The 12,612-nt window shown below is 39.1% G+C and overlaps 1 protein-coding gene across 4 annotated transcripts in view; it reads left to right on the top strand.

The window, feature by feature from the left end:
- CHM (CHM, Rab escort protein 1) overlaps positions 1-12,276 on the top strand; it is a 148,747-nt gene extending 136,471 nt beyond the window's left edge. For all 4 annotated transcript variants that reach the window (XM_025209963.1, XM_025209964.1, XM_025209962.1 and 1 more), the window contains 2 exons: positions 3,045-3,214; positions 10,547-12,276. In XM_025209963.1, coding sequence (XP_025065748.1) covers positions 3,045-3,214; positions 10,547-10,747 — 371 coding nt within the window. In that variant the 3' untranslated portion in view covers positions 10,748-12,276. The remainder of the gene's footprint in view (positions 1-3,044; positions 3,215-10,546) is intronic.
- The last annotated feature ends 336 nt before the right edge of the window (positions 12,277-12,612 follow it).

Raw genomic sequence — 12,612 nt, 5'->3', positions numbered from 1 at the left:
CAAGGCCTGCATTCCTGCTTCCTCACTCTGGGCTCCTGCCGGCCTTGGCCCCAGGCACCAATGCATGCCCGGCACTGATGCCCGTCCCCCGCACTTACTGCTTCTCAGCGCCGCCGCCTCTACCCACCCACCCGCTGGCCCCTTGTGCCAGCCTGGGCACTGGCACTCCTGCTGTCCTGCTCTGGGCATGGGCCCCTGTCAGCCTGGGCCCCGGGCCCTGCACTCCTGCTGCCCCACCCTGGGTGCAGGCCCCCACTGGCCCTGGCCCTGGGCACTGTCACAGGCCCCGCACTCCTCGTTGCCATTGCTGCTTCAGCTGGTGAACTCAGGTGGTGGAGCATTCCACAGGAGCCGGGTGGATGTTTGTAGCCAGCCAGGAGCAAGAGGGTTAGCAGCGTCCCTGCCATGTACCCGGCCAGTTGTAAACCCCACCCCGCTCCCAGCTGGCTGCAAAACCACCCCCCCTCCCATGGGACGTTGTCTACGGCCCCCACCAGTCTGTATTCACCAGCTGTGCCTAGCTTCTTCCCACACCCCCATGCTCATGCCCACGCCCAACTTGCTGCCACTCGCCACACTTGCTGCTGCTGCCGCCACCATTGCTGCTTCTTCCTGCCAAAACTTGCTGATTCTACTGAGCAATATAGTGAAACTTGCTGAGCGCTCAGTGAAACCAGGTATCAATTTTAAATGAGCACTATAGCGAAATAGCGTTAAACGAAATCACGTTAAGCGGGGGCTGCCTGTAATCAACTATCGTAGTTTAATAGCTTGCATAATAAGTATTCACCATCACACTTCATTCTTAACCTCCTGGAATTATAATTTTCCTGCATTAAGATCCAGTCTCTTTCGTACTGAAAGGCTGCTTCTTCCTTGTTTTCTTTTTCGTCACTTCATTTGTATACCAATATTAATCAAGTCTGTGTGCTATCAGCACCAGTTAGTTTTTCTGTTAGTACACATTTGTTGCAGGGTCTTTTTATAGAAGGCACTATCGATTATATAGTTAAAACAACAGATAGTTAAAGACCTTTCACTATAACCTACCATGACTACTTTTTTCAGCAGCCAAGATTCCTACAACCTCTTACAATGTTTTGTAAAGAGTTAATAATTAGTTTCTCATAACTTATTTTTACTACTGTTTTTTAATTCAGCTACTTCTGTAAATGGCATTAGTAAATAAATCAAAAAATCCTAATACAACCTCTGGCTTGGTTTAAGTAGCATGTGATTCTTTTCTGATATGCAGAAAAAACTCTGTGGTGCATCCCCCAGTTTTTATAAAAATACTTTGAAAACTCACTTTTTATAAGATATGAAGAAAATTTAAACAGCTTAATTCTTTGGGCTTTAGAAGCAGATAGCTAGGGGACTATAAATAAAATTCATAAAGAGGAGGGGCTTTTACCTGTGTGGTATTCTCCTTTTATTCTGAAATTTATTTCTTTTTTCTGATATGATTATATAATTGAGGTCCACAGTGCTGTATATGACAGCTCTGAATTTAAAGATATCACTTGTACCATACATTTTTAAAAGCAATATTGTCTGCCTCTGATAGAATCAAGTAATAAGATAAAAAAATTAAAAAAAAACTTGGCCTGGAGCTTAGTAGCTTCCTATTTTTTAGGAGGAATTTTTATATTAATCTTAATGTTTAAAGTGATCCAGTTTTGAAGTGATATATTGTTTAGAAACTGACTGAAATTCTTTTGTAGGAACTCTGTGATCAGAGGGGTCCTCAGGTGCACTGAGGCACTGAAAAGCTAGTTTTCACTGACACATAGGCCTTTTTATCATCAGGATGAGGTAGTGGTCGTATTTTAATTAAAATGTCAGAACAAATACTGTTGGAGTTATTGAAAATGAATCACCAGATAAAGTGAGCACTGGGCCATGGCAGGTCAAAGAGGCAAAGTCACCTGGAGAAGAGGACTTCATTCATTTTCCTGCCTAAATGAGGAAGAAGTAACTTTTATGAAAATATGAACTTTTTAATATATTAAAGTGCATCTTGCTCTGTATTAAATCTCAGATGTTCGCAGGCTGAGTTTAATTCATATTTTTAAATCGTTAACATGTATTTTATTTTTAAATAAAATAGTTGACAGTCATAAAAATGATGTAGATTTATCCTTCCACTTGCTGTCTTGTATTCAGCTGCCTTTAAAATACTTGCTTGAGTTTTTCTGAATCTCAGCATTATCATCTGACATGCAAGTTTCTTCCTTACACAAATCTAACATAATTTTTTATGAGGAATAATGTTTTAATACAGGACAGTAATGCTGGCATCATTCATTTTAGAAGAGGGAGAATACCAAGAAAAATGGAGTGAATTTGCCTAAAAAAAATAGCATCTATCAGGATCAGTATTAGTATTATGCATTCTTCCATTGTACTGCTGCACTGCTGAAATCTGTAATCCTACTATTTTGAGGTGTTCATACATGTTTGCATAGAATGTGTTCATAGGTGTTCCCAGAATGATGTAGGCTGTAAACAGATGTCACATTTGTCCTGGGAGAAAACATTTTATCCCGGACAATGTTCAGTTGTTCAAACGAACATTTGATATAATTTGCTTTTGAAATAAAGAGTATTCAAGGCAACATCAACTGGCGAGAAGGGTTGGAAAATGTATTGTACTTTACAACTGGTAGCTTCAGAATAAGGGAATTGACATAGTACCTGTTGATGTGTGATAGGGTCTCTAAGTAAGCCAGGAATTATAAAGAATGTTATATTAATTTATGTTAACACAAAAACTTTATTCAAAAGTTAAAATTTGTAATAATCCATCAAGATCTATAACATAAATGGTTTCTAGAAACCATAATAATAATAATAGAGTAATAGTATAAGAATAATAGCATTAAAAGTGCTATTAGTACATTTTAGTGCCTTTTAAAAATATATATTTATACTCTGTTACAGTAATTTCACGATAATAAATTTAACTTTTTTATTATGTTGAATTACCCAGATCTCTTATTATATTTTAACACTGGTCACTGAAAACTGCTCTTACTATTTAGAGTCTGAAAATGGAGGAGGATTGGAAAAGCCCAGAGTTCTTTGGGCAGTATACTTCAACATGAGGGATTCTGCAGGCATTGACAGAAATTCCTATGACAGTTTACCTCCAAATGTCTATATCTGTTCTGGACCAGACTGTGCTTTAGGAAATGACTATGCTGTCAAACAGGTAAGGGATGTCAATCTTTTAGCTTTGTGGTTCAGTATAAAGACCTAAAAAGTTACAGTACAGTACAAAACAAAGTGCATTGTCAATATAGCTTTCATGCTTCATAGATCTAGTAAGTCTTTAAAATTTCTAGAAAAAGGTTGAAAATTTGTGGGTGCACAGGAAAAGCAGCTAATATAGTATGATGTGAAAGAAGTCTGGGAAATGGAAGTGGGGAAAAAGCAAGGCACCATTCAAAAACAGTTGGGTAGAACACAGGGTTAAGAGACAAGGAAAGAAATATGAACATAGTGCAATATAAAAATAGAGGTAAATCTTCAACTTAATGGGAGGAGAGCAGAAAGGGAAGCTTTTGAATCAAGAAAGTGGATGTAGCTGGAAATGATTCTTTGGTATCAAGATATTTTGCTTTCTCAGAGGTGAGAGAGGAAGACCAAAATATATAGCCCTTGTTCACAAAGGAGATAGCCAGAGAACAGCCAGGTTTTCTGGAGTGAATTCTGTTTTTGTAGAAAATGAAACAGCACACATCAAGAAGGGTCAGAAAAATCAAAGCTAAAGTAAACTCTGTGGAGTAAGATTTCAAAGTACAGTGAGGCCGTAGTCACACAACATCTGTTACCTTTCTGTAAGGTAATTACAGCATGTGAATTTTCAGATAATTAGGAAGAAACAGGTTGAATAATCTAAAATGAATTTTGTAATCTCTTTTGATATAAACCCAACAGGCACCAAAACAATGATTAAATAATGTATGTAATTTTAATACAAACTCATCCTAAAAGCCATAAATATCACAATAGTATAACTGCTCCAGAGCATTAAACAACAGCCAAAATATTCAAGTGCTGGCTACTTTTAAAATCACATTTAAAGGCTTTGGCAATATGAGAATCGCTCATATCACTTCTCATATGAGGAATTCATACCAAATATAATAAAATAGCACCTTAGTCTCTTCACATACTTGAAGTCATCCTCTACCAACATCATAAGCCTTAACTTGATCTTGGTCCTCAATATTTGGGCATCAGTATTGTATTCTATTAACTAAACCCCCACGTTAAATCACCAATGACTTGTCTGAGGCAGTAGGAGATATAAAATAGTGGTGTTCAACAAAATATAGGGCCACCCATTGCTTTGGTGCGGGGGAGGAGGACAGAACACAACTATGTGGTACAATAGAAAGGTGGGGAAGTAACTTCAGCCTCTATTAACTTTAGGTTAAACAAAGTCACCTAAATACCCAAGGTGGAAGTCTAAAACGCCAACGAAGTACTCTTCTACTTCCTTTACGTATCTCTTTTTTGCTCTCTATATTATTGAGCAGTAGAGTAATAAGGGATCGAGTGTCCCCATTTTGCTAAACCCAGAAAAGGAGGACTTTTCTGATGAGTTCTCTTTAAATGCCCATCTTGTAACAAAGGTGGGCAGTTGAGGCATGCATTGCAATTGTTTCTATAGTAAGAATGCCTTCATGCTAGAGTTGCTTCAGTGCTGGTGTGCACAAATGTTTTACACCCAGAATTTTTAAAGCTTTGTATGCCAAATTTTACCAGTTGCAGTTTTTTTATGACTCAGTCATAAACCCCTAAAAATAAGGAACTATAACAGAATGGCTGACACAGCCTGAACTATAGGGTCAGAGCACTATAATTAAGGGCTAATAGTACTCTTCACTTTGTTTTATAAGGCAATAATTTGCCTCCCAAGAGGATAAACTGAGAATAAAAGATTATAGAGAGAAAAATAGTGCAAGGCCATTAGTATAATAGCCCTGTTAAACTGAGAATGATTTGTTTAAAAATGTATTATTAAACAATTAACATTTTAAACTGTGCAAATAAAAAATACTTAGATATGTTTTTAAAACTAATCAGCATCATATTTACAGTACACTTCACCATGTGGCAAGCTGTGGCCTCGCTAAATCAATCTGTGTGTACTGCTGTGATTCATCATCCATTTCAGGATCATCTTTTCTTTTTCATTCTAATTCCATATCCTTATACATATAAATAATATCATAAATGAAAGCTACAGGTATTTGTAAATATAAAAATTCCAGTTGTTAATGTTTTTTCTCGGAAGGGCATTCAGGAGCTAAAAAGAACATAAGGAAAAGCATAAGTGGCTGAAGGGGTTGATTTGCAGAGAGAATCTGTGTAGTTCATCTAAGGAATTATTGGGTTTACCAGGGATGTTGTTTATATCTTTTACATGTTTATAAAAACCACAAACATAAAAAAAGTATCTTAGTGAGAAACAGAGATGTAACTTGAAGTAGGAATGGAGTAAATATAAGAAAGGGGAAATGTAGGCTGAATATGAGTCAAAATTTACTGAAAATGAGAAATCAAGCTGTGGACTAACCTTTCTAGGATCTGATAGAATGCTGTCTGATTTCTAGAGTAGATTCCTGTTGCCCTGTTTTAGTTGGTTTCCACTGACACTTCCATATTGGCAGTTCTTATAGATTTTTGTATTGTTGCTTTTCTCTTACCATGATTTTTTTGTAGATAACTTCATTGCCTAAAACCAAAACAAAATTACTTAAACCTTACTTTTTGAATTAGTTTTAATTTGCTAGATTGTCATAGTTATTGTGATCTGATATGATATTTTAATATTCTGTCTGATTTCAATTGAATGCATTTAACTCAAAAAAGGTGGGAGACCTGAAAACACTCTGTGCTATTTAATTGTTCAGTTGCCATCAAAATTATGTTGTCATACATATCAGATAAGCTAAGGTGGATTTTAAAAGGTATTCATGGTTTCTCCTAAAATTCTGGGAGTGCAGATCAAGCACAGCATTTTGTTCTTTGGTTTGTTTGGCCCAGCCTAATCATAAATAAATTATCCAATATTAGCTAAGTCTTTGGTTGTACCTAAGGTTTCACATTCTGTATAATTTACGTACTGTGTATTATAAGATGTGATTTCAGCTTAGGCTGGATGTTCAGTGTCTACCAGGAGAATTGATGCTCTCTCCTAGTAGAAACCCAGAGCACATAGACATTCAGGCTTTTTGTCCTGGGATGAAAATGGCTGCTCTGGGAGAAAAATAACCTGGGAATGACCAAGGTTAAATCACTCTGGGAGAGTCTCTTTCCCCCAGTTTCCCTCCGGGGTTCAGGGAGAATAAAGCCAGAGGAAAAGCTTCTGGTGGGGGAGAAGGCATGGGGGGCAGCTACTCCCCCACCCCATAGACCAGGAGGGAAGGGTAGGAACAGCTGCCAGGTGCTCCCTGCCTGCTTCTCACTGCTGGAGTTGTAGTGTGGGGTGAGGTAGGAGTATTTCCCCATGGCAGTAAAGCTCATGAGCCTTGTTGCTACAGCACAGCAGCTTGTCTCTGTTCTGGGTCACCTGGGTAGTGCAGGTGGCTAGGGGAAACCAAAGGAACTGGGAGCCAGGCCTGCATTCATGCAGAAGTTTTCCCCAAGCCAGACTCCAGTCCCTCTGGGGATACCTTCAAAGATTTGAAGTCAGCCTTTGCTCATAGGTTCCAACCCTAGTCTGCTTCTGAAAAGATGGGGGAGAGATGTCAACCCAACTTAGAGATAAAAGTTCAGTATCTTCATTGGCAAGTTCAAGCTCAGCTTGGTTATGCTTGTCATCATTACACTCTCTCATCTGATTCTTATCTCCTAACCTTTAGGATGCTTACTTCTGCATTGCAATAGGCCCTCTTCACAAGAAAGATCTCAGATTTACGATGGGCTGGACCATTATGAATACAAGGTCTTCCCATTTGGGCTCTCAGCAGCCCTAAGTCTTCACCAAGATCCTTATGGCCTACTCAGGCCACAGTGTGACTGCATACTGTATTAGGACGATTGATCAACAGAAGAAAATCCTCTGAACAGTTACCAGTCTGCAGTCTGTTGCAATCTTTGGACTTGCTAACTGCTGGACATTCAACCTTCTTTACTATTCAAGCACTAAAGTTGACAGGGGCCACTCTTCATTCCCTTCCCAGCAGTGCCCTGCTTCCATGAGGAGGGTACCAACCCTTAATAGATATCTTCACAAGATCAAGGTCAGCTTGGCAACATCAGTGACATCCTGCCTGAGCCTTCAAGTGCAGGGTCCCTAAATACTCAGAGGGAGTGAAGCTCTACATTAATGAGGCGCTCAAGGCAGTAAGGAAAATGTGTTAATCCTTCCTACATCACCGTGTTTAAATAAGGTTGGGAAACTATCACTGTAGTGTTTTATACCAACAAACAAGGAGGAGTGAGGTCTCACTTCTCCCTGTGTAAGGAAGCAGTATTTGGAACTGGCACAGCTGCTTTAAGATATCTTGTCAAGTACCGTGATCTCCTGCATGTGATTGTGAGAGCGTGAGATGTCCCCCAGTATTCCATACCACTAGGGTAGACATCCTCAGCTGACAAATATCCTTGTATTACAAGTGGAAAATCAAGGACTCAGTCCCTCAGGGTATCTTCATGGACTGATGATTCCCAGAAGCTGACCTATTTGCCTTCAGCAAGAACATTAGCAAGAAGTTCTGATCCTCTTGCTCCAGAGGGAACACCCTGGCTCCATGTCCCAGGTCTTCTGCCATGATCAGAGAAACCTCTATGCCTTTCTGATCATTTTTCTAATTCTGAGGAAACATCTCAAAGCAATTCTCTCTGGGTTTAATATTTACTCACTCCAGCCTGGCAGAAAGAGCTCAGGTACTATAATCTCCAGCATGTGATGAACAGCCCTAGAGCTCTCCTGTTCTTCATCCTCCTTACATAGAATGGAGGGAGGATAGTACACCCAAACGCACTGTCTTAAGTCTTCATCTTGCATGGGGACTGAAATGTTCTTGTATGTAGAACATGTATGTTCTTCAGTCACACATTCTTAGCTGAAAAAAGAAAGATACATTTCTGTAGCTAAATGGACCAAATCTGGTATATGTGATTTTTTTCCCCTCAGGAAGCCTACAGAAGTGTTCTACCTGGGCCACCTGCTAGAACTGAAACCAGGAGACTAAGCCCACCTTTCAGTTAAGGTGTTCCTGGCTGCCATCTCAGTCCACCATCGTCCAGTTAAAGATTGGCATCTCTTTCCCCATCCTACAGTCCTGAATATTGTTTAGTGTGTAACCAAGATATTCCTTCTGTTAAAAAATCCCAAGACCCAGTAGGTCCTGAATCTAATGCTCACATCCATGATGGAGCCAATGTTTGAGGCTTTGGCAACCTTCTTCTTTCTTCAGCTATGTAAGAAAAAAGCCTTATAAGTGACTTCTATTGCAGTGAGAAAAGTGGATAAAATCTAAGAGCCTATGGTAGATCCCTCTTCTGTTTTCTATCTTGGTAAGATTGTGATACCCTGGGGAGGGGGAGGGGGAGCTGCTACCTTGGCACCTAGTTCTCCTCTCCTGTGGTCCGACCTGTCTCTTGACTCTCCACCTTAAGCCTCACGTCACCTCAGTCTCTTTCCTGCCATACCTTCAATGTTATTCTGTTTGTTGTTGAGGGAGGGAGTCACTGGGGCTAGGAGTTACCTCCTTGGTTGCCTCCCCTGGGGCCTGTACTCCCCCTCAAGCGCTTCCCCTTTAAGGAAGTACTCCCGGAGGTTTCTTAGCACTTGTCAGGGCCTTGCTGTCGCAGCCATGGCCCCTGTTTCCTCTGGCTGAACCTTCAGCCTTGGTCTATACTTTAAGACGTCGGTATCCAGGTATCAGCCCTGTCTTTGCAGCAGCTCCTCCTGGGGCTTCAGTCTCAACATTCCAGTTTCTGTCCCTTTAGTTTAGGACTAGCTCCTGCTGTAAATATCAGGGACGTGCCACCCCCTCCCCCCCCGGTTCACGGCTTCCTCCACCCCTGCATCCACAGCCTGGTCCTCTGATTCAAACAGAACAAAGACACAAGCCAGCTACTCCATAATACAATTAGTTTGGGGGTAAATGTAGCCCATAGATGCTACCTCAATCGAAGCCTCCTTCCCCAGCTTCCCTAGGTAGCTTGGGTGCCTGTCTGTCTCCAGGGGCCCCTCACTCCTAACAGCTCCTGTCCCTGTTGCAGGCAGGGGCTGCCTCCTGCATGGTCAGAGGCTGGGTTTATCTCCCTAAGTCTAGTTTCCTTCTGGTCATGTAACTGGGTCTTCTGCACCCAGTGACCAGGTATAGCTAATTGCTTCATTAGCCACCTGGCCTTATTAGTCCTGAGCCCACTCCTTACTGCCCTTCCTGGCCCAAGTCCCTCACCCTCTTGGGCCTTTTCTAGTAACAGGGGCTGGGGTGCCCTGTTACAAATATACTTGAGGACTCACCTCCAGTCTCAACTTAAAGCTGTCACTGAATTTCATTTCCACCAGCAAATCAATTTGTTCAGGGCCTTACTTCTCCAGATCTGAGATATCTTTATGCATGCTTGATATGTCAAGAGCTTTGTCCTTGGCATAGGGCTCAACACTTCAAAAACTGTCTGGCTCTTTGTATCATAAGGGATCCAAAGTTGCAGTGATTTCAGCCCACATGTTCAGTTGAATCGTGAACAGTGTCAGACTCTGAGAAACTGCAGAAGTGGACCCAGCATTGATACTTAGTTCCCATTACATCCAAGCTGATGTGACTCAGTAGCTTCATACAAAGTTTTCTGTTGCTGACTTCTGCTGGGCAGCCACCAAAAGCTTGATACATATTTTTATCAGGCACTCCACCAATCACCAAACCTACCTGACATTTGGGACTGCTGTGGAGTCTTCACATTGATAATCTGTGACAAAAGAAACGAGTTATCTACAAGTGAAATTCTTTGATACAGGTTTTCCATATGCAGTTTCTATGTACCCCATCCTCCATTCTTTTTTTTTTTCTTTCCAGTCATTTTATAATTCTGAGACCTGCAGTTGAGAGGAAACTGAGGAACAGAAAACATGCACTTCCCTTTATGTTCTATATGTAATACAAAGAGGGGTCTGATGAAGGTGTGGTGTATAGGTACTGGTAGGGCAAAAGTTTGAATACTTGAATCCACACCAAGAGTGAAAATGTGCACATGGACAACACAGCTTGATGAATTCCACTTACTGTAGAGCAGAAGGCAGGACAGGCTGGCATCCTGCCCTGCCTTTGGCTTGACTTCAGACTAACATGGCTAACTACCTCTGTCTACTTAGTGGTAAATAACTTCTCTATCTGTGATGCTTCACTCCATTGAATTCCCATCTTTTTGGGGGAAAGGAGGGAGTATATTTTCTAAGTGTTTCCCTGATGTGGTCAATTTTTAGACATCCAACTATTTTAGTCTTAAAATCATTAAATGTACTGCAGTGTATTAAATATCAACCTTAAGTTAATTTTATGTTGTCTCTGAACAGGCTGAGACAATATTTCAAGAAATGTTTCCAAAGGAAGAATTTTGCCCACCACCACCAAATCCGGAAGATATTGTCTATGATGGAGATGGGACTCAGCCAGAAGATCCTGGATTCAGTATTTCACCTGAGCCGAAAGCAGAGCCCTTGCCTGAAGAAAGCAGCAATATAGAAAATAAAGTAACAGAAGAGCACAATGAATAATAGTAGTAGTAATAATAATAATAAAAAGCCTAAACCCAATATCACTATCATCTCAGTGGAAGATTTGGACCTGGTCTGGGGGTAACCGTTTTGTTTATTATTCACTATCTTTATAATTAGGTTTAATTCTACTTTACCTCTTTAAATACCTTCACTGATTGCAATTGTACTGCTAGGAAGAATGTAATATTCAGCTCTTCTAGGAGTGTTAAAAGCTGATCCAGAATCACTTAAGACAAGATATTTAATTTTAAAATTAATTTAATTTCCTTGAAAAGACTTCAGGTGTATTTGTGAGATGAAGGAATCTTTCTAAAATCAAGTGCATGGTTCAAAATAAATAGAAACAAAAATTATGAGTCAGTTTAACTTCCAAAGGGACAGATCTTCAGTTAATATAAACTATTTTGAAGTCAGTGGCTCTGTGAAAATTTACCAGTGGAAGATTTGTCTCCTTTAAACTGCTTATGGGGATAGGGCACTAAAGAGTGTTGGCAGTTCTGGGGCAACAAGCTTTTATTTACTGTTAAGAGCTCTTCTTAATTTGAAAGTTGTTTTTGAAGTGTATAATATAACATCCTTAAATAGTTTTGAAATCAGTATAATTCCATTTATTCATATTAAGCCAAAATAAAGGATAAACTAGTAAATATGCTTGGTCTCATTTGAAATTATATATTAGAAATATTAAAGAATTGCATACCATACTTGTGTGATAAGTGTCTAGGTTTCAATTTTGTTTGCAAGTGACTGACAATCCAGTCAGGAAGAAAATATAAGTACTCACAAGCACTGCTGGACATTCTTGCAGAATTAAGAACTATAAATTAAGTATGCTTGGAATCTTCATGAAGATTTAGTTTCAACAAAAAATAAGGCACCAAATGAACACATTTAAGTATTTGCAAGGTTAAAAGATATACATTATTAAAATAGAATTGTTGGCTGTTGTTTTTCTTGGGGGAAAAGTTACTGATTATAATTGCAGTTGTGTTAATTCATTTGAAGTAATAGGTCTAAAATTATGTAAATTATGCATTTTGTAATGATAAATCATAAACATATTTATACAAGAATTTTATAAATTGTATTTATAAACTTGGTTTCTATATAGAGTTACAAAACCCAGACATTTCTTGCAAAGGTTAATTAGAGTAATAGACTCCCAGCCCTCCTTTGAACCATATTTTGAAATCATATAACCTAAAGGAAAACAAAGTAGTTAGCAGTGTCTTTTCTTAGAATCAAAAGATTTACTTGAGGTCAAATAGGCACTGTGGGTCAGTAATGTCTATAAGTATATGTGCTGGGTAAACTTAGATAATGGTAATAGTAATGTTTCAAATACTATACATCAATAACATGCCATCAAATTATGACTGTTCAGTATTGGCAGATATTTATTGACACAATTCTGCTTTTTGTACAGTTTTCCAGTGAATGTGCCTGCCTTGAAAATGGCTTTGTGCCATAAAGGTTAATTTATTTATTTTTTTACAACATAGCTAACACAATTATTCTCTGTTTTACATCATAATACAAAGTCCAACTTGCATTTCACAAATATGTTCATGTTTAGAGTCTGTTAATATTTAGAATGTGTTACTGTTTAGTGTCTGTTACATTTAGGTTTTTATTTAATAGACATCCATGAGTTTAATCCTAAAGTCCTCAAAAGAATGTAGTTGAAATTTGTTTTGATTGCTAAATAATAATGATAGTGATCATTGGAATGCTTGAAATTAGTGCTTCTTTACAGGTGGCAAAAGATAGCCTACCTCTTCATCTCAGCTATCATTTTTTGTATGTACCAGAAAGCATGCACATAAAAAGGTAATTATATTTATAGGGTAAAAAATGTGTTA

The sequence above is a fragment of the Alligator sinensis genome, unplaced genomic scaffold (genome assembly GCF_000455745.1).
Source record: "Alligator sinensis unplaced genomic scaffold, ASM45574v1 scaffold242_1, whole genome shotgun sequence".
NCBI classification, from domain to species: Eukaryota; Metazoa; Chordata; order Crocodylia; family Alligatoridae; genus Alligator; species Alligator sinensis.
The sequence above is the reverse complement of the archived record's forward strand: the minus strand, read 5'-3'. Positions and strand labels throughout refer to the sequence as shown.